The sequence below is a fragment of the Narcine bancroftii genome, chromosome 14 (genome assembly GCF_036971445.1).
Source record: "Narcine bancroftii isolate sNarBan1 chromosome 14, sNarBan1.hap1, whole genome shotgun sequence".
In the NCBI taxonomy this organism is placed as follows: Eukaryota; Metazoa; Chordata; class Chondrichthyes; order Torpediniformes; family Narcinidae; genus Narcine; species Narcine bancroftii.
The window spans coordinates 62,395,943-62,414,885 of record NC_091482.1 but is presented as its reverse complement, the minus strand read 5'-3'; the positions used below and the strand labels follow the sequence as shown (position 1 = coordinate 62,414,885).

General features: G+C 36.5%; 1 protein-coding gene across 10 annotated transcripts in view; it reads right to left on the bottom strand.

Moving 5' to 3' along the window:
- LOC138749377 (CTD small phosphatase-like protein 2) overlaps window positions 1-18,943 on the bottom strand; it is an 81,935-nt gene that overhangs the window by 31,759 nt on the left and 31,233 nt on the right. For all 10 annotated transcript variants that reach the window (XM_069910604.1, XM_069910605.1, XM_069910608.1 and 7 more), the window contains 3 exons: window positions 18,430-18,571; window positions 3,225-3,359; window positions 120-338 (listed from right to left, as the gene is read on the bottom strand). In XM_069910604.1, the coding sequence (XP_069766705.1) occupies window positions 120-338; window positions 3,225-3,359; window positions 18,430-18,571 (496 nt within the window). The remainder of the gene's footprint in view (window positions 1-119; window positions 339-3,224; window positions 3,360-18,429; window positions 18,572-18,943) is intronic.

Here is an 18,943-nt window from a genome sequence, read left to right as displayed (position 1 = left end):
TTCCAAGAGCCCCCAATAAACCATTCTGTCCCCCCAATCACCACTACTATCACAATCCGAGAGGTTTGTTAACTACTAAAACTGGCAATACATCTGCTTGTCTAAAACGTCGGCTATACCTGCCACTGGGTGAACTTTACTGGTGATCTTATCTTCCGCATTATCTGAACTGCTGTCAGGGGACGGTGATTGCGCTGCCCCTGCCTGTCCAGAGTACAGTCCTCCTGTAGCTGATGTTGCAGTGCTGGTGGTTATCTCGTCTACCTGCTCCAATTCCAGCTGCTTGACTATTTCTTCAGCCTCCACAGCTTGACCTGGGGAGTCAGAGCCTGATGTTCCTACAATCAAGATCACAAGCATTAAAAATGAAAAGATTACTATCCAAAACAGATAACAAGACTCCACTTATTATGAGTTTTCACCTAAGCAATGCAGCAACAAGATACAAACTACACAAAACTGATTAAGGAAAAAGTAAAACATGGAAGTCTCCAGACACTGTGGATGAAGTGTAAACACAACGCTGGAGAAACCCAGCAGATCAGAGTCCTTTATACAGCAAAAATACATAACCGACGTTTCAATGCATGGAAAAATGCTGGCAGGCATTCGAGTAAAAAGGTAAAGGAGAGAGGCGTATGGTCGCAAAGGCAGGAGGAAATAGGTGGAATAATGAGGGAAGCCATGGTGGCAAGCAAGGGGAGGAGGGATGGCGAGGTGAATAGAGTAGGAAGAGATGTGGAGAGCACTCCTTTATCCCTCCCTTCTCCATCTTCTCTCCCTCAGCTCTCCACCCTTCCGTCACTTTGCACCTTCCCTTTGCTCCTCCCTTTGCTTGCTGCTAAGCCCACACTCCCAACCTTCTCCACCCATTACCTCCTGCCTTTGTGACCATGCTCCTTCCCCCACACCTCCTCTCCTTACCTTTTTATTTGAGCGCAAGCTGACATTTTTTCCTACCTTGATGAAGGGGTCAAGCCAGAAATGTCGGTTATGTATTTTTATCTTTGCTATATAAAGGACACTGTTTGACCTGCTGAGCTTCTCCAATATTGTGTTTTTACTGATGAAGGAAAAACTTGGGTCTCTTTGCATTTTGTCTCCTGAGCAAATAGATTAACTCAAGAATCAAAGGTGGATTTTCCAGCATGGAAATGTTATCAGCAGTATAAAGCTTCCAAACTGTTGATCTCATATCACTAGTCAAACCTACACTAAAATCTGGAATAAATTATTCCAAATAGATAGCCATATGTCAGAAAATCAAAATAATTGCAAATAGTGGAAATTTAAAAAAAAGTCTGAAATATTCTGCAGGGAAGAGAAACAGGAATTACAATTTCAAGTAAAAAAAAATTAGATCTAGTAAAGGGTCTTCAACCTCAAACATTTTCTTGTCAATTTCCAGCATTTTCTGTTTTTATCCTAAAAGTCAGAAATGACATTAATTTCTCTAGTTTGCATTTCTTTACTGTGCACCAAAGAGATGGCATGTTTGACAAAATTATTCAATGCATTTTGAACTACTGTTGAGTTTTATTTAATCGTTTCACAGAATGTGAGTGTCATTTAATAGTCATCTAATTAACCTGTGTCAGAGAGACAGCATTATAATGGTTCAGGACATTCTGCCGCATGATATATAGAGTGTAATGTGTAGGAAAACAAAACAATATGCAAATATTAAAATTGAGAACATATGAGGTCAAAAGAATAAACAGATTTTGTTCACAGTTACATATTTTTAAAAGGATGGTTTGCTTAAAATGCCAAAAACCCCAGTATAAAATGAACTCTCACAAAAATTGATTTTTCTGCTGATTTTCTCAATTACCATTTGTATCGCAATTGCATTGTGGAAAGTATCATACAAGAGAGGCAATAGTAGATTATTATTATACAACATTGTACTGTATACAAGCACAGTACTATATTTTTGCTGGAGTGCATTTGCACATGGACAATGTAGATTGTGGGAGCTCCCCCAAAAACGTCATGGGTAGAGGATGTAGGATTATGTTGGCTTTCCGACCTTTTTAGCTATAATATACACTTCTATAAGAAAGTTCCTTTTTAAACATAAGGAAATAGCAGAAGAAGGCTACCCTTAGCTGGACTCTTCTGTGCCAATTCCTCTATCTTTCATATATGTATCCATCTCCTCAATCAAATAATCTGGCCTTTACCACCCTCAAAAGCAGAGAATTTCAGAGTTTCACTGCCCTCTAAAAGAAGAAATTTCCGTTTCAAATGACCCACCACTTATTATTGGAGTAATATCCCTTACTCTCCCACTGGTGAAAACACCTTAACTTCGACTGTCAAACCCCATTAAGGTAAGTCCACCCTCTCTCCACAATTATCAGAAATTCTCAGGAAAAACAAACACAAATTCATCCCAGGAATTAGCCTGGTGAACCTCCTTCACAGGGGCCTCCATATCCTTTTCTTTTAGGTAAAGGGGACCAAACCTGTTCATAATATTCTAGATGTGGCCTCAATAAAATTGTAACAAAAGCACATGACAATAAATTTAATTTTAAATCTTGAGATTTCAAGTGGGAGATTGAAAATACTTCTCACGATATAAAATGCAAAGCCATAAAGTTATTTTGGAGCTTGACAAGGAAGTTGTTTCCACTGGATCCATTGCACAATACTACAGATCACAGGGACAGAGATTAGAAGAAATTTCTTCACTAAGATTCTCTATCCATAGGGCTGTGGAGGCATAATCTCTAAATAGATTCAAGAAAGAGGTTTTTTTTAAAAAAAGATATTAAGGAAATATAGATATGGATGTGTAGGAGAATCATACTGATGAAAAAGATCAACCACGATCTGACTGAATGGCAGACTAGGTATGAAAGGCTAAATGATCTGTTCATATTTTTTCCGATTGAGTTTTGTTTTCAAAGTCAAATGAGCATGCATTTGAAGAGGACAAGTGAACATTTCTTTGAGGAAAAAACTGGGGAATGAGATTATCCAGACATATTTTACCAAGATCAGAGCTGATAAGATGAGAACCACTGTCTGGTGTAACACACTCAAAGTATACATACAAAACCTTTTCTAAGATGTTACATGTGCTGCTTCCTGGCACTGTAAAGGCATCTTAAAATGTATTACTAGAAACTATGTGTAACACTTGATTTCATATCAGCACAGTTCAAAATTGTCAAAAAATTTAGGACACTCTTCCAAGGTAATTAATACATTACCATTTTTGTTCGCTGGTGAGAAGAAACTGAAAACAGGAGAAAAGATGGTTCCCAGTAAGGCAGTTCGCGGAGGACTAATGACATCATTAACAATCGTCAATTTTCCATTCTGTTTACTTCTGTAACCTCCAGTCTCTTTAAAAAAAAATAGTATATTTCAGTTGCATTGTTATCATTATCCATAATGGCAAATTAATTTTAAATTCTGTTCAACTCTTCCATGCTGAAGGGCCCTACCATGTAGTGGAGGAAGAAAGTACTACATTCAGTATATCAGTATTATTTAGGTGCATTTTATCTATGGCATCATATAAATCTATGTTCACACACACACATTTGTACAAACATAAAGAAAATAAAATATTACTCATTGGTTCATATAGCACCTTAACACAGAAAAGTATCTCATACCTGTTGCAGTGGCCTTGTGTATCAAATACATTCAATCTATCTGCATTGAGAAAATAACCAGGAATAATCTAAACAGCAGTAGAAGAATATATCTGCACATAATAATTGCAGACTTTCACAAAACGTGTATTTCTATAAGTGCACATGCTCAGAACATTATAGCCAGTAACACTATCCTTGTGTCTAATTACTCGTGGATGCTGGGACTGAAATCAAACAAACTGAACCAAAACCCAAGGTATTAAGACATTAACTTGTATCCTTACATTTAAAGAGTTATTAATTCCTCCTCTCCTGGAAGTAATGAACCAGGTAGAAGAAACACAAAACTTGCCAGATTCATGTAAGACAGCAATAATTACAGTAATACCAAAGTCGGGGAAGGATCCATTAACACCAGCATCATATAGACCAATATCGCTACTAAACTCAGATTATAAGATAATAGCGAAATTATTAGCAAACAGATTGGCCGATTGCGTACCAAAAATAGTAAAACAAGATCAAACTGGATTTATTAAGAAAAGTCGAACAGCGGACAATGTCTGTAAACTTATTAATCTAATTCATGCAGTTCAAGGAAATAAGAAACCAACAGTGGCTGTTGCTTTAGACGCAGAAAAAGCCTTTGACAGAGTAGAGTGGAACTACTTACTTAAAGTATTACAGAGGTTCAGTCTACCAGAAAAATATATAAATTGGATTAAAGCATTGCATAATGGACCATTGGCGAAAGTTGCAGTAAATGGATATGTATCGAATCAATTTAAATTAAGTAGGTCAACTAGACAGGGATGTCCACTATCCCCCTCATTGTTCGCCTTAGCTATAGAACCTTTGGCAGAAAATAAAATAAAAGGGATAAAAATAAAGGAGAAGGATTATAAAATTAGCTTATTTGCAGATGACATTATAGTATACTTAACAGAACCAGAGATATCAATAAAAGAATTACATAAGAAATTGAAGGAATATAGAGAAATATCGTTACGAGATCAACGCAAATAAAAGTGAAGTGATGCCAATGAGTAATGCGGATTAGACAGAATTTAAAAAAGAATCACCATTTAAATGGCAAACACAAGCAATCCGATACCTAGGTATCAGGTTAGATAATAATTTAAGCCACTTGTACAAACTAAATTATCAGCCACTAATAAAGAAATTGCAGGAAAACTTAGAACATTGGAAAGAATTGCCGTTAACGTTGATAGGGAGGGTGAACTGCATTAAAATGAACGTGTTCCCAAGGATACAATACTTATTTCAAACGTTACCAATTCCCTTAACAGAAATTTGTTTTAATGAAGTTAAGAGAACAATAAGGAAATTCTTGTGGAAAGGGAAGAAACAAAGGGTAGTGTTAGATAAATTAACGTAGAGGTGTAATCAAGGTGGCTTGCAGTTACCAAATTTTAGAAATTATTATAGAGCTGCCAATTGAGATATTTATCAGATTTTTACCAGACAAGGGAAAAACCAGACTGGACTAAGATAGAACTAGATAAAATAGGCGAGAAGGTACTGAAACATATACTTTATTATAAGTGGAATGATAAACTGGTACAATATAAAAACTCACCAGTATTGCATCATTTACTTAATACATGGATGAAGAAAGAAAAAAAACAAATGACCAAATACCAAAATTATTATTGATGCAAAAATCTGCTAATTCCTTACAATAGATAACATTTCCTTTAGAGAATAGGAGAGAAAAGGAATCAAAAGAATAGAAAATTGTTTTTTTGGGAAATAATTTATTAACGTTTGAAGAGTTGAAGTACAAATATGGAATAACTCATGGTACAATGTTTGCATATCATCAATTGAAAGTTTACTTAAAGGATAAATTGGGAATCAACTTGAGATTACCTGAAGGAAGCAACTTTGAACATGTGATTACAGACAAAATGATAATTTAAAAATTTATAACGAACAAGATAAGGAGAATGATGAAATAAACTATAAACCTAAGATGAAGTGGGAAAAGGATTTAAACATAAAAATAAAAAATGAAGTATGGGAAAAGTTATGTTCTGGAACTATGAAGAATACAATAAACACAAGGTTACATATGATACAATATAATTGGTTACACAGGGTATATATTACTCCTCAAAAGTTAAAAAAATGGGACTCAACATTATCGGATAGAGGTTTATGCTGTGGGAAGGAAATGGGAACATTGGATGCAACTTGGACACTTGATGAAGGTGAATATGTTTTGGAAAGAACTAAACCAGACACTAAATAAAATTATAAAAAATAGCATACCAAAAAAACAGAGATATTTCTTTTAAATAACATAAGAAGTAAATAATTAGGACTTAAATTGGACAAAGCACAAAAAAAATTCATTATGATAGCCTTAGCAGTAGCAAAAAAATGTATAATGTCAACTTGGAAAATGGAAGAGAGCATGAATATACAGGAATGGTACATGGAAATTAATAAATGTATTCCATTGGAAAAAATAACATATAATTTAAAAAACAAAGTCACAATGTTTGAACAAATTTGGGAACCGTACATGGAACATATCAGAGAGAACATGCCGAGGACCTCCATCCCTTAAAATGAAAATGATAAGAAGACAAAACCACTAGATTCTGTGTGTAATAAATAGATGATGCATTTTTCTTGTTTATTTTCCTTTGTTTGAAGATATTGTTTAATGGTTTTATTGAATTGTATATGTTGAATACTAATGGGTTTTGAGGGGGGTGGGTAGAGGGGAGGGAGGGGAAAGGGGGGAAGGGGTGGGTAGAGGGGAGGGAGGGGAAATGGGGGAAAAAAGGGAGTAAAGGTCACTGTGTAAATTTAATGAGAAACGTTTGTTCATATTTTGGTTGACATGATTCACAGTGTGAAAAAAATTATTTTAAAAAAACTTGCATCCTTACCACTATTTAAGGGTAAGTGTCAATAGACTCCCCCACTTGCTGGTTAAAACCTTTAATAATGTACAAGTCTCTAACATCATTCTTGTGAGTCATCTGCCTAGTCAGCCCTCAATTTTCCCTGAGTCAACCTCCCACCTCCAAACAGAGCTACTTCATGAAAAGCAAGCTACTGCCCAGCCAAACATTAAAGTGAGCTGCTGCCTACCACACAGCAGTAGCAGAAACAACAGCATTGTCCAACTGGTGGAAGAATTCATTACCTGTACATGTGGAATTAATTATCAGACTATGGCAATATAACAGCTATCTGACTGCCTGTAGATATGAAATAACCACGAGAGCGAACTCAACACGTGAAGTCACTCGCTGACAGACGATATACACAACATGTGAAGTCACTCGCTGACAGACGATATACACAACACATGTAAAGTAATGTCAAACAAGGCAGAGGGGCACAAGAATAGAAGTGGAGAGAAAAAGAAAATGAGATAGAAGAGTAGAAGCAATGTTTTACCTTTAATAACATTTAACCAAATACAAGATCTTTACTTTTTTTTTAAGTAAATTGGAGAGGAAATTATGCTTGGGCAAAGTTCAGGGGTGCCAACCACCTGTATACTTAATTAATTCTTTCTTCGATGTAGTTCTCATTTCAGATTGTACAACGTAAAAGTTTGGCTGACTTAAAAAAAACACTAAGCAGTGCAGAAGACAAAACTAGTGGAGCACTTTATTGTTCATTCCATGCAAACAAATGGAATAAAAGAGCGCTCAAAAATTTCTGAACAGCCTTGGTTATTGCCTACAAAGACAAAAATCATGTACCATTTCACCAGGCTACTGCTAGACCAACACCGCAGATCACTTGTTTAGGTGTTAAATAGGATTTCAGTGGAGAACTTTTATCATTAGTTTAACTGAGCTTGCAGAGGGATCTGGACCAGCTGGAAACATGAGCTAAAAAATGGCCGATTAAATTTAATGAAGGCAAGTGTGAGGTGTTGCATTTTGGAAGAACAAACCAAGAAAGAACATACACTGGGAGTACGGTAGATTAGAGAGACCTCTGAACACAGATAAATAATTCCCTGAAAATGGCGTCACAAGTGGATAAGGAGCTTTGTGGCCTTCATAAATCAATGTATTGAGTATAGTAGCTGGGATGTCATGGTAAATATGTATAAGACAGTGAGGCCATATTTGGAGTATTGTGTGCAGTTTTGGTCATCTAACTATATCAATAAGATTGAAAGAGTGCTGAGAAGATTTTACAAGGATGTTGCCTAGTCTTCAGGTACTGAGTTACAGGGAAAGGTTAATTAGGTTAGGACTTTATCCCCTGGAGCATAGAAGAATGTGGGGAGATTTGATAGAGTACTTAAAATTAAGCGGGGGATAAACAGAGTAAATATATAGGCTTTTTCCAGAGGGGAGGTGAGATACAAACCAGAGGACATGGGTTAAGAGTGAAAGGAGAAAAGTTTAAGGGGAACATCTTCACACAGAAAGTGGTGTGAGTGTGAAATGAGCTGCCAGCTGAGGTGGCAAATGCAGGCTCAATTTGAACTTTCAAGAAGAATTTGAACAGGTACATGGATGGGTTTAGGTCAACGGAACTAGGCAAAAAACTATGGTTGGGCACAGGCTAGAAGGGCTGAATGGGCCTGTTTCTATGTTGCAGTGCTCTATGGTTCTAAATGATGCAGATCATTTATAACATACATAGCAGTGTATGATCCTAAGATTAATTCTTAAAGGGCATGGCTAATTTTAACTAATTATTTTCAAGTGGTTGTAGCATCCGGCCATCAGTCACTTCCTTTCGACACCCAGTTTTCTATTAAAAGTATGCAATACAATATCATATGACCTCTCAACCATAGCAAGTCTTTATAATAGCTAAGCCAAATTCATTTAATTCTTTCCCTGCAAAAGGTTTAAAGGCATGTTTCTTGAAATATACCTGAATTTTCTTCAGACTATATGCATCCAACAGGAGCTATTGTTGGGACAACCTTTATTTCGTATTGGAAGGTGGTCCAATTGCCAATTTGCCCACAAAGTGGATCTCAGGAAGGGACTGAGTAGAATTGCATCAGTCCCCTCTCCCCTTCTCAGGAATGCGGGTCCACTGAAATTCTTTGTGCAACTGGACAGATGAGGGGTAAGTGGTCTCAAGCTGAGTGGTTGCCCAAAATAATAGTCAACAAAGCAAAGATATTTGGGGAAAATAACTGGTCCACAATAGCTTTACTTGGTTTTTAAATTTTCTGCACCTTCTCTCACATAACTGGCATGGATACCCCAGAGGCCTTTCTCAGCTGATTCCTTATTCTGGACTGAAGGGGGTGGGTAGGAGGGGGTATAAGAAAAAGGGCATGGCCAAAAAGATTTTCATGGTTTCCTTGTTTAATCGCCTATAAACTGAAGTGATATTATCAGTGTGCTAAAATGCTGAGCACATAACCTCTTGATGAATGCAAATGCCTCGAAGCGCACTGAGGGGGTTAGCCTGCTGAACTTGATCAGTAGTTCGCCAAGCTCAAAGAACAAGTTCTTTGGTGTTTAACTATAAACCAGATTGCACTCAATGGTCTTAACTTCAAACTGTGTAAATATGTTGGTAGTGTGCCACCATCCGGTGTCATCTGGTGAAGAGCACCAATTTCAGAATAGTTACAGCTGGAGAGTAGCCCATTCAGCCATAAGAGTCCCTACATACTCTATGGAAGAGCAGTCAAGCCACTCACACTCTTTCCACCCTCTCCTCCAGGCCCCTGCAAATTCTCAGATATGAGTGCATCTCTGCCTACACTACCATCCCTGGTTCTGTATTCCAGTCCTAACCACTGGCCAACTAAACAAGTTTTTTTCCTTCATGTCATTTTTGGTTCTTTAGCCAATTATCTTCATTTTGTGACCCCTGGCTCCTTTAACGATGTCTTTTCTTTACCCTTAATTTCTGTTTACATTTTCACTCAAGCTCCAGTGTCCAAGAACAACTGCAGCTTTCCCTCATTGAAGTCCCTAATTACCAGATTCATCTTAATAAATCTCTCTCTTCAGCACCTTCTCCAAAGCCTTTCGATCTTTTCTAAAGTATAGCTCTCAGACTCATGATTTTGTTGCTCTTAGACTATATGCTTCTATTTTTGAAGTGCTTTCCCAACTGGCACTTTTAAAGAACTATGTAACTGTACCCTGGATCTCTCTGATATTATGTCTTTTTAGATTTGCATCCTGATTTACAGTATAATGCCTCCTCTCAATTTTAATGAACAAAATGCAACTCTTGCATTTCTCTTTTTTAAATCTCTTTTATCACCTATTTGCTCATTTCATGAATTTGTCACTATATCTTTAAAATCTATTACTCTCCTATATTGTCTATTGTTGGAAGTTCTATATCAGTCTCTTCCAATTACATCACTGAAGCTGCTTCCAAAAAATAAATTGAAGTGAGCATAAACCAAACAAGCATAGTATACTTAATAGGAAATATAGAATGACTACAGCAGAAAATGAATGCGATTTGGTCAGTGATGCTCTTCTAAATTTTGAATTAAACTATAATTTTAGGATAGCACAAACTTAAGATCATGGTGATCTCTACAAACAGTCTATTAAAATCCAGCAAATTCTTAATATTAAGCTTGCTTAACCAGAAAACTACTTCACATTTTAATATAACTATTAAAAAAATGTAAAGAATGAGAAAAAAGAATTCTAACTAAAAATATAAACACCGGAGACCACAATATATGGTTATAAAAATATTTATCAATAGAATCGCTATAAATTGCCATTTGATTTTTGCAATATGTGATGGATTATATTTTTTTAAATTGTATATAGATATGTTTTTGGAAGATAGATTGTGGGGTTTTGAGTTAGGTCACACATACATACAAATATTTCAACACAAATCTCACTTAAAATACCAGAGCTCTGCTCAAGCCAGATAGTCTAGGCTTTGCAAAAACGTTGAAGAATACCTATAAGGACTTCACAAGTAGGTGTCAACAGATGAACTGGACTCGAAGATTAGGTTCAGTGCTGCAGGCTGTTTGAATGCAGTTTGCTTTCTGAGAATGAGAGAGAGAGAGAGAGAGAGAGAGAGAGAGAGAGAGAGAGAGAGAGAGAGGGAGAATTCAGTTCTACAGTTCAGCAGCAGCAGATGGGACTGGAACAGGACAAGCTGGTAAGCTGGTGGAAAAACCCCATTTTGAAGACGGGTTGTGGGTTCTTCGTTCAGCCTATTCAAGGCCCTTAAGGCCTATACAAGAGTAGATGGCTGGCTGTATAATGTTTCATTTAAAATAAGGGAAACAAAAAGGAACTCTGTGGTGACCTGAAGGAAAGAGCTTATCATCTGGAAAACCCTGATGGGGCAAGTTTCTTCAGCAAGACACTGATGTGGCTGATCAGAAGGAATCGGTTTGTGTCCAATGATCAACAAATCTCTCTCTGAAAACCAACAAGAACCTTCCTGAATGGTAACCATTTACTTTTCAAGAACCAAACCTTGATGAAATTCATAAATGTTAAATTCTGTGCACAGTATAAGAATTGCCTGATACCAGTGAACTTGGAGGAGTGAGAAGTGAAATTGGACTGTGAATCAAATAACTTTTCTGAACTTATATACACATTACATATATGTAGGTTTAGAATTAGAAGGGGGTTAAGTTAATAGTTAAAGTTTGATCCTGTTTTCATGTTTAAAGATAATTAAAGGCAACTTTTATTTAAGTAACCATTTGTCTTGGAGAATTTTTATTGCTGCTGGGTTTTGGGATCCACTGGGCACATAACAAATACAACACATTTTACAAACAAAATACAATGTATTTTACAAACCAGGTACCCCCCCCCCCCACCAACCCACCATGTGTTATATGCGCGTATGCACTACAGGAGAATATATTTACATGTTGAAAGAATGGGCACAATTTATAGCGGGCATGGGAAATTTTGATTTTGGGAATATCTCTTTGTACTGAATATCACAGTATTCCTATAAACAGGACATTCTGGCTAGGCACTGCACCTTATCAATGTTAATTGACCCATCCCTAAGGGAGGAGATTAACATATTAAGTGCCTCTAATTTGAGATACAATAGAATTAAAATCCTGCTTAACTCTGAAGCCTGTCTTTGATCTATTTAATTGATTCCTCTCCAAAGCAGGATATCATCTATATAATGGGCGATTGACACCTCTGGGGGAAGCCCATTGGGTGTTATTATGGGAGATTAACTGTGGCAGATACTGGTATGTGTTTTGTCTCGTGTCCCATTAAAATACAAATCAATTTTGCCAATTGGAATTTAGAATACTACACCCATGTGTGTGCGCATTATACAAAAATATTTTTACACAATTTATGATTTTCTGCCCATTATATGCGTGTGCACTTTATACCATTGCTGTATTCTTAGGCTCTCTTCTGATTTCCAGGTTGACATAATACAGTTTTTTGCTACAGCTAAGGCTATCATAATAAATCTTTTTTGTGCTTCATCCAAATCGAGGCCAAGTTCTTTACTTCTTATATTACTTAGAAGAAAGATCTCTGGATTTTTTGGTATATTATTTTTTATGATTTTATTTAATACCCGATTTAGATCTTCCAAAAACTTTTCCACTTTCTCTCATGCCCAAATTGCATGTACTGTTGTTCCCATTTCCTTCTTACAGTGAAAACATCTATCTGATACTGTTGGGTCCCATTTATTTAACTTTTGGTGCGTGGTGTATAGCCTGTGTAACCAATTATATTGTATCATGCGTAACCTCATGTTTATTGTATTTCTCGTAGTTCCGGAGCATAGCTTTTCCCATGTTTCATTCTTTATCTTTATGTTTAGATCTTGTTCCCACTTTTGTTTGGGTTTACATCTTATTTCATCGTTCCCTTTCTCTTGCAGTTTGATGTACATGTTTGTTAAAAATCCTTTAATTATCATTGTCTGTAATCACATATTCAAAATTGCTTCCTTCTGGTAACCTCAGCCTGCTTCCAAATTTGTCCTTCAAGTAGGTTTTCAGTTGGTGGTATGCAAACATTGTACCGTGAGTTATACCATATTTATACTTCATTTGTTCAAAAGATAATAAATTATTTCCCAAAAAACAATTTTCTGTTCTTTTGACCCCTTTTCTCTCCCAGTCTCTAAAGGAAAGGTGAAAGGGATTAGTTGATTTTGCGTCAATATTAATTTTGGTAGTTGGTAATTTGTTTTTTTTTCCTTTCTACGTGAATCTTCTTCCAAATGTTGAGTAGATGGTGCAGTACTGGTGAATTTCTATGTTGCACCAGCCTTTCATCCCACTTATATAGTACATGTTCAGGTACCTTCTCCCCTATTTTATCTAGCTCTAATCTGGTCCAATCTGGGTTTTCCCTTGTTTGATAAAAATCTGATAGGTGTCTTAATTGTGCTGCTCTATAATAATTCTTAAAGTTTGGTAGCTGTAAGCCCCTTTGTTTGTACCATTCTGTTAATTTATCTAGCGCAATCCTCTGTTTCCCCCCTTTCCATAAGAATTTCCTTATTTTCTTTAGCTCCTTGAAGAATTTCTCTGTTAGGTGAATTAGCAACGATTGGAATAGGTATTTTATCCTTGGAAAGATACTCATTTTAATGCAATTTACCCTTCCTATCAGTGTTAGTGGTAAATCTTTCCAATGTTCTAAGTCATCTTGTAATTTCTTCATTAATGGCTGATAATTTGTATAGGTGGCCTAGAATATTATCTAGTTGAATACCTAGGTATCGGATTGCTTGTGTTTGCCATTTAAATGGTGATTCTTTCTTAAACTTTGTGAAATCCGCATTATTCATTGGCAACGCTTCACTTTTATTTGCATTGATCTTGTACCCCGATACTTCTCCATATTCCTTCAATTTCTTATGTAATTCTTTTATTGATAATTCTGGTTCTGTTAAGTATACTATGACATCATCTGCAAATAGATTGATTTTGTATTCCTTCTCTTTTATTTTTTTATCCCTCTTATTTTATTTTCTGTTCTTATCAGTTCTGCCAAGGGTTCTATAGCTAACGCGAACAGTGAGGGAGATAGTGGACATCCCTGCCTAGTTGACCTGCTTAATTTAAATTGGTTTGATATATATCCATTTACTGTCACCTTCGCCAATGGTCCCTTATATAATGCTTTGATCCAATTAATATATTTCTCTGGTAGGTTGAACCTCTGTAGTACTTTGAATAAATAAATCTATTCTACTCTGTCAAAGGCTTTCTCTTTTTCTAAGGCAACTGCCACTGTTGGCGTCTTGTTTTCTTGGATTAAGTTAATAAACACAGATATTGTCCGTTGTTTGTCTTATCTTAATAAATCCAGTTTGATCTAGTTTTAATATTTTTGGTACACAGTCAGCCAATCTGTTTGCTTATAGTTTAGCAATTATCTTATAATCTGAGTTCAGTAGAGATATTGGTCTATGCGATGCTGGTGTTAGTGGATCTTTCCCTGTCTTTGCTGTTTTGCATGAATCTGGCATGTTTTGTGTTTCTTCATTCTGGTTCATTACTCCCAGGAGAGGAGGAATTAATAAGTCTTTAAATGTTTTCTTACAATTCTATTGGGAGTCCGTCCTCTCCCAGCGTTTTATTGTTCAATAGTTTTTTTAATATATCCTGTATTTCCTCTATTTCAAATGATTTATCAATTTGTTTTGATCCTCTTCTTGCAATTTCGGTAGTTCAATTTTAGCTAGAAACTCCTTTATTTTGTCTTTTTTCCCTTCGTTCTCAGTTCGATATAATTGCTCGTAAATTCCTTGAAGTTTTCATTGATCTCCATTGGGTTATATGTAATTTATTTATCCTTTTTCCTTGATGCCAATACAGTTCTTTTTATTTGTTCTGTTTTAAGTTGCCAAGCTAGTATTTTGTGCGTTTTTTCTCCTTGCTCATAATACTTCTGCATTGTCTTCATTATGTTCTTCTCCACCTTGTACATTTGTAGTGTTTTGTATTTTATTTTTCTGTCTGCCAATTCTCATCTTTTTGTTGTATCTTCCCTTGTTGCTAATTCTTTTTCTGTACTTGCTATTTCCCTTACCAGCTGTTCTATTTCCCGATTGTAGACTTTCTTCATCTTAGTTACATAACTTATTATCTGCCCTCTGATGAAGGCTTTCAATGCATCCCATAGTATAAATTTTTCTTTCACTGATTCCGTATTTATTTCAAAGTACATTTTAATTTGGCACTCAATGAATTCTCTAAAATCCTGTCTTTTAAGTAGCATGGAGTTTAATCTCCATCTATACGTTCTCAGTGGGATGCCCTCCAGCTCTATTGCTAATAACATTGGTGAGCGATCCAATAACAATCTAGCTTTATATACAGTTTTCCTAACTCTCCCTTGAATGTGGGCTGACAACAGGAACATATCAATCCTTGAGTATGTTTTATGTCTACTCAAATAATATGAGTATTTCTTCTCCTTTGGGTGTTGTCTCCTCCATATATCCAAAAATTGCATTTCCTGCATCGAATTAACTATAAATTTGGCTACTTTGTTCTTTCTGCTAGTCTTTTTTCCAGTTTTATCCATCTTTGAGTCCAAATTAAGGTTAAAGTCCCCTCCTAATCAGATTATTCCCCTGCGTATCTGCAATCTTCAAAAAGATATCTTGCATAAACTTTTGATCCTCTTCATTAGGTGCATATACATTGAGCAAATTCCAAAATTCTGAATATATCTGACACTTTATCATTACATACCTCCCTGCTGGATCTATTATTTCCTCCTCTATTTTGATTGGTACATTTTTGATTAATATAGCTATACCTCTGGCTTTTGAGTTATATGATGCTGCCGTTACGTGCCCTACACAGTCTCTCCTTAATTTCTTGTGTTCCACTTCAGTTGGATGTGTTTCCTGCACGAATGCTATATCAATTTTTTCTTTCTTCAGTAAATTTAACAGCCTCTTCCTTTTGATTTGGTTATGTATTCCGTTAATATTTATAGCCACATAGTTCAACATGGCCATTTCATACTTTGTTTACCTCTCATTTCCGCTTCCTCACCACCACCTTTCCCCCATATCCATTTCTTATTTGAACACACTGTAAGACAACAGTTCTAAAACATAAAAATATTTCCACTATTTCCACATCTAAAATTCCCTTAACCCCAAAAGTCCCCTCCCCTCTCTGAGTTGTCCCTTGTCGGGCAACCACAACTCCTCTCTCCATTTGGATTGCGAACCCGCTTGCAAGCATCAACTGATTTCGCAGTGACTGTTATTCTCTCCCACCCAATCCCCTCCAGAAAAAACTTTTATCTTCACATATAACAAAGCTCACCCTCTTTCCCCACCCCCTTACTTCTTTTTTTCCCTTTTCTTTCCCTCCTTTAGTTCTTACTTATACATTATTTTTCCTTCTTTATATGAAGTTTGTCATCATTCTTTGTTCTTGTTACATCTCTTCATCTCTCTTTCTGTCTTGCAAATTCTCGTGCTTTCTCCGGATCCGAGAACAGTCTGTTTTGCTGCCCCGGGATAACTATTTTAAGCACCACTGGATATCTTACCATAAATTTATAACCTTTCTTCCATAGGATCGATGTTGCTGGGTTAAACTCCTTCCTCTTCTCAAAACTTATGACTGGGTAGAAAAAAATTTTTTGACCTTTGTATTCCAGTGATTATTTGTCTTCTCTCATTTTATTCATTGCCTTCTCCAATATATTTTCTCTTGTTGTATAACTTAGGAATTTTACTAAAATGGATCTTGGTTTTTGTTGTGACTGGTTTCGGGGCTAATGTTCTATGTGCCCTTTCTATTTCCATTCCTTCCTGCATTTCTGGCATTCCCATGACCTTGGGGATCCATTCTTTTATAAATTCTTTCATATCTTTGCCTTCTTCATCTTCCTTAAAGCCCACTATCTTTATGTTGTTTCTCCTACTATAGTTTTCCATTATAATCATCTTCTGAGCTAACAACTCCTGTGTTTCTTTAACTTTTTTATCACTTTCTTCCAATTTTCTTTTTAAGTTGTTCACTTCCATTTCTACATCTGTTTCTCATTCTTCCACATTTTCTAATCCTTTCCCTATTTCTGTTATGACCAGCTCTATTCTACTCACTTTTTCTTCTGTACTTTTCATTTTTCTTTTATTTCACTAAATTCTAGTGTCAGCCATTCTCTTAATTCTTTCATTTGTTCTTGAAAATATTTTTTATCTATGTACTGGCATAGATTTTACCTCCTATTCCTCTGTGCAGAACTTGGTGTTCTCCTTCTTCTTCTTCTGTGTCTGCTCTTGGGTTTGTGTTTTCTATTTCTCTTCCTTGTATCTGTGTCTCTTCTGACTTTCTTGTTGAGCTGCTTGTCTCAGTTTGTTGGTTTTTTTTTATGGTGTCTTGATGTTGGTCCTCTTCTTTTGGGGTGGTTATCTGTTGTGTCTCTGGTTTCCTTTTTTCATCCACACCCCTCCCGTTCCCGTTATTTTCTTTATCTTCCAGCTGGGAGCCCTGCTGTCGGATCTCTCTCAGCTGTTCGTGCTGTAGAGTTCCACTCCACAGCTGGACCCCCCCTCCCATCGGTATTGTCCTTGTCGTTCACATCGCGCATGCGCGATTCCTCGTGCATGCGCAGTTGTGCACCTCTGTTTGGCTCTGTGAGCCATCTTTGCAGTCCTGCGTTCGATGGGTCGCGACCCTGCAGGGTCTCCACTGACCTTAGGGAGTGGGCTCCTCTTTCCACGGCGGGTCCCTGCTTCTTCATACAGGTAAGGCCTTCACCTTTCTCTTCCGGCATCTTTCTTTCTTCTTTTCTTCCCATTATTTTTGGCTTTTCTTTCTTTGGTGCCATTTTCTCCACACCTTTATTTTTTATTTGTTGTGATTTGTGTGTCTGGGGCTTTGTTTTATCCTCATTTTTTTCCTTCTTTTCTGGAGAGGGCTGGTGTTCTGCTACCGGCCACTACTCCATCACGTGACTCCTCCTCACACAAGGTAAGAGTTTGGGCCATTGATCCAGCAATGAATTTGAATTGAAATAAATGGAAATTTAAATTCAACCAAAAAGCCTGTTCCAGACCAACATAATATTCATCAATGGCAAAAGAAACACAAGCATATGATGCCAAAGTCAAGATCAGATGAGCCGCAATCTTATGGAATAGAGCAGAGTTAAGAGGTAATGTACTCTATTCCTGCTCTTCCTACTTTTTCTTTCATTTTAATCTATCCTCTTCATGTAATCAATGTGTACAGATATGTTCACTTGCACACATATCTCCCCCTCCCCACCCTTAAGAAAGATACCTGCTGTGATTGCAGAAGAGATTTACCTGGGATGGGGTATTTCATTTTAAGATGAAAGAATCAAAGATCTACGGCAATTTGGCTGATTTAGAAGGTCAAGTTTTGAAGTTTGGGCAAAATGTGAAGAGTTATAAAATTTCTTTTAATATGCAGATTTTTGGGGGGTATCACTGACAATGCTAGTACATACTGTCCCAGAAAAGAGTTGGCAGTTAACTGTCTGAACTCACATATATGGGACACCCGATAAGGAAGACAGATTTTCTTCACTGAAAGGACAGAATGAAACAGATTTGTATATTAAAATAGTGGTTTCACAATTAGTTTCAGTAGAACCAAGTTCAGTAGAATTCCGACTTACAAAAGGAACATATAGGCATCAGAGGAAAATAATTTCAAAACACTGGGTTACAAGCTTAATTTGGAGTGCTTTTCTGGGAACCACCATAGACACGTGCACTGCAACAATCAAGGTTCTGTGATAAATACCATCGCTATGGTTTTTAAGTGATGCATTAATATAGACACATATATCCAAGAAAGGAAATGGCCCTCACTGACCTCCATTAACCTGGCTTTTCCGCCTTACTCTGGAGATCTGTTTGTTGGGTTTTGAACCGGTGTGAGGTGTTGAAGAGATCATATTGTCATCCAGGTCACAATCAAATTTACATTTTTTCTTTGGAGGATTCTCTGTTTCTACCTGTAAAGAATGATCGTTGAATGACATCATTTAGTTTTAAATTGGAAACAGCTTTCCAGAGAGAAAATATGGATCCAAAGTTAAAGCCAGAGCAAATACCAAAAACGAACAAAGAGTACACAATTTCAAATTTCCCAGATTTATGGAGCTATAATGACTCAAATCCTTCTAATTTATGTAAATTATAGATAAGTTTAATGCTGGTAATTCGGTAGTTAACTTAAATTTTCTCTCAGCCATCTCCCACTCCTTTGTGCAAGATGTATTCTTAGAAGTGCTGTACTTTATTCATAAACCATCTCAGCAAATAGCTGTAGGTGAGTTTAATAAAACGATTTGAATTTACACAAAGATGCTGGAGAAACTCAGCAA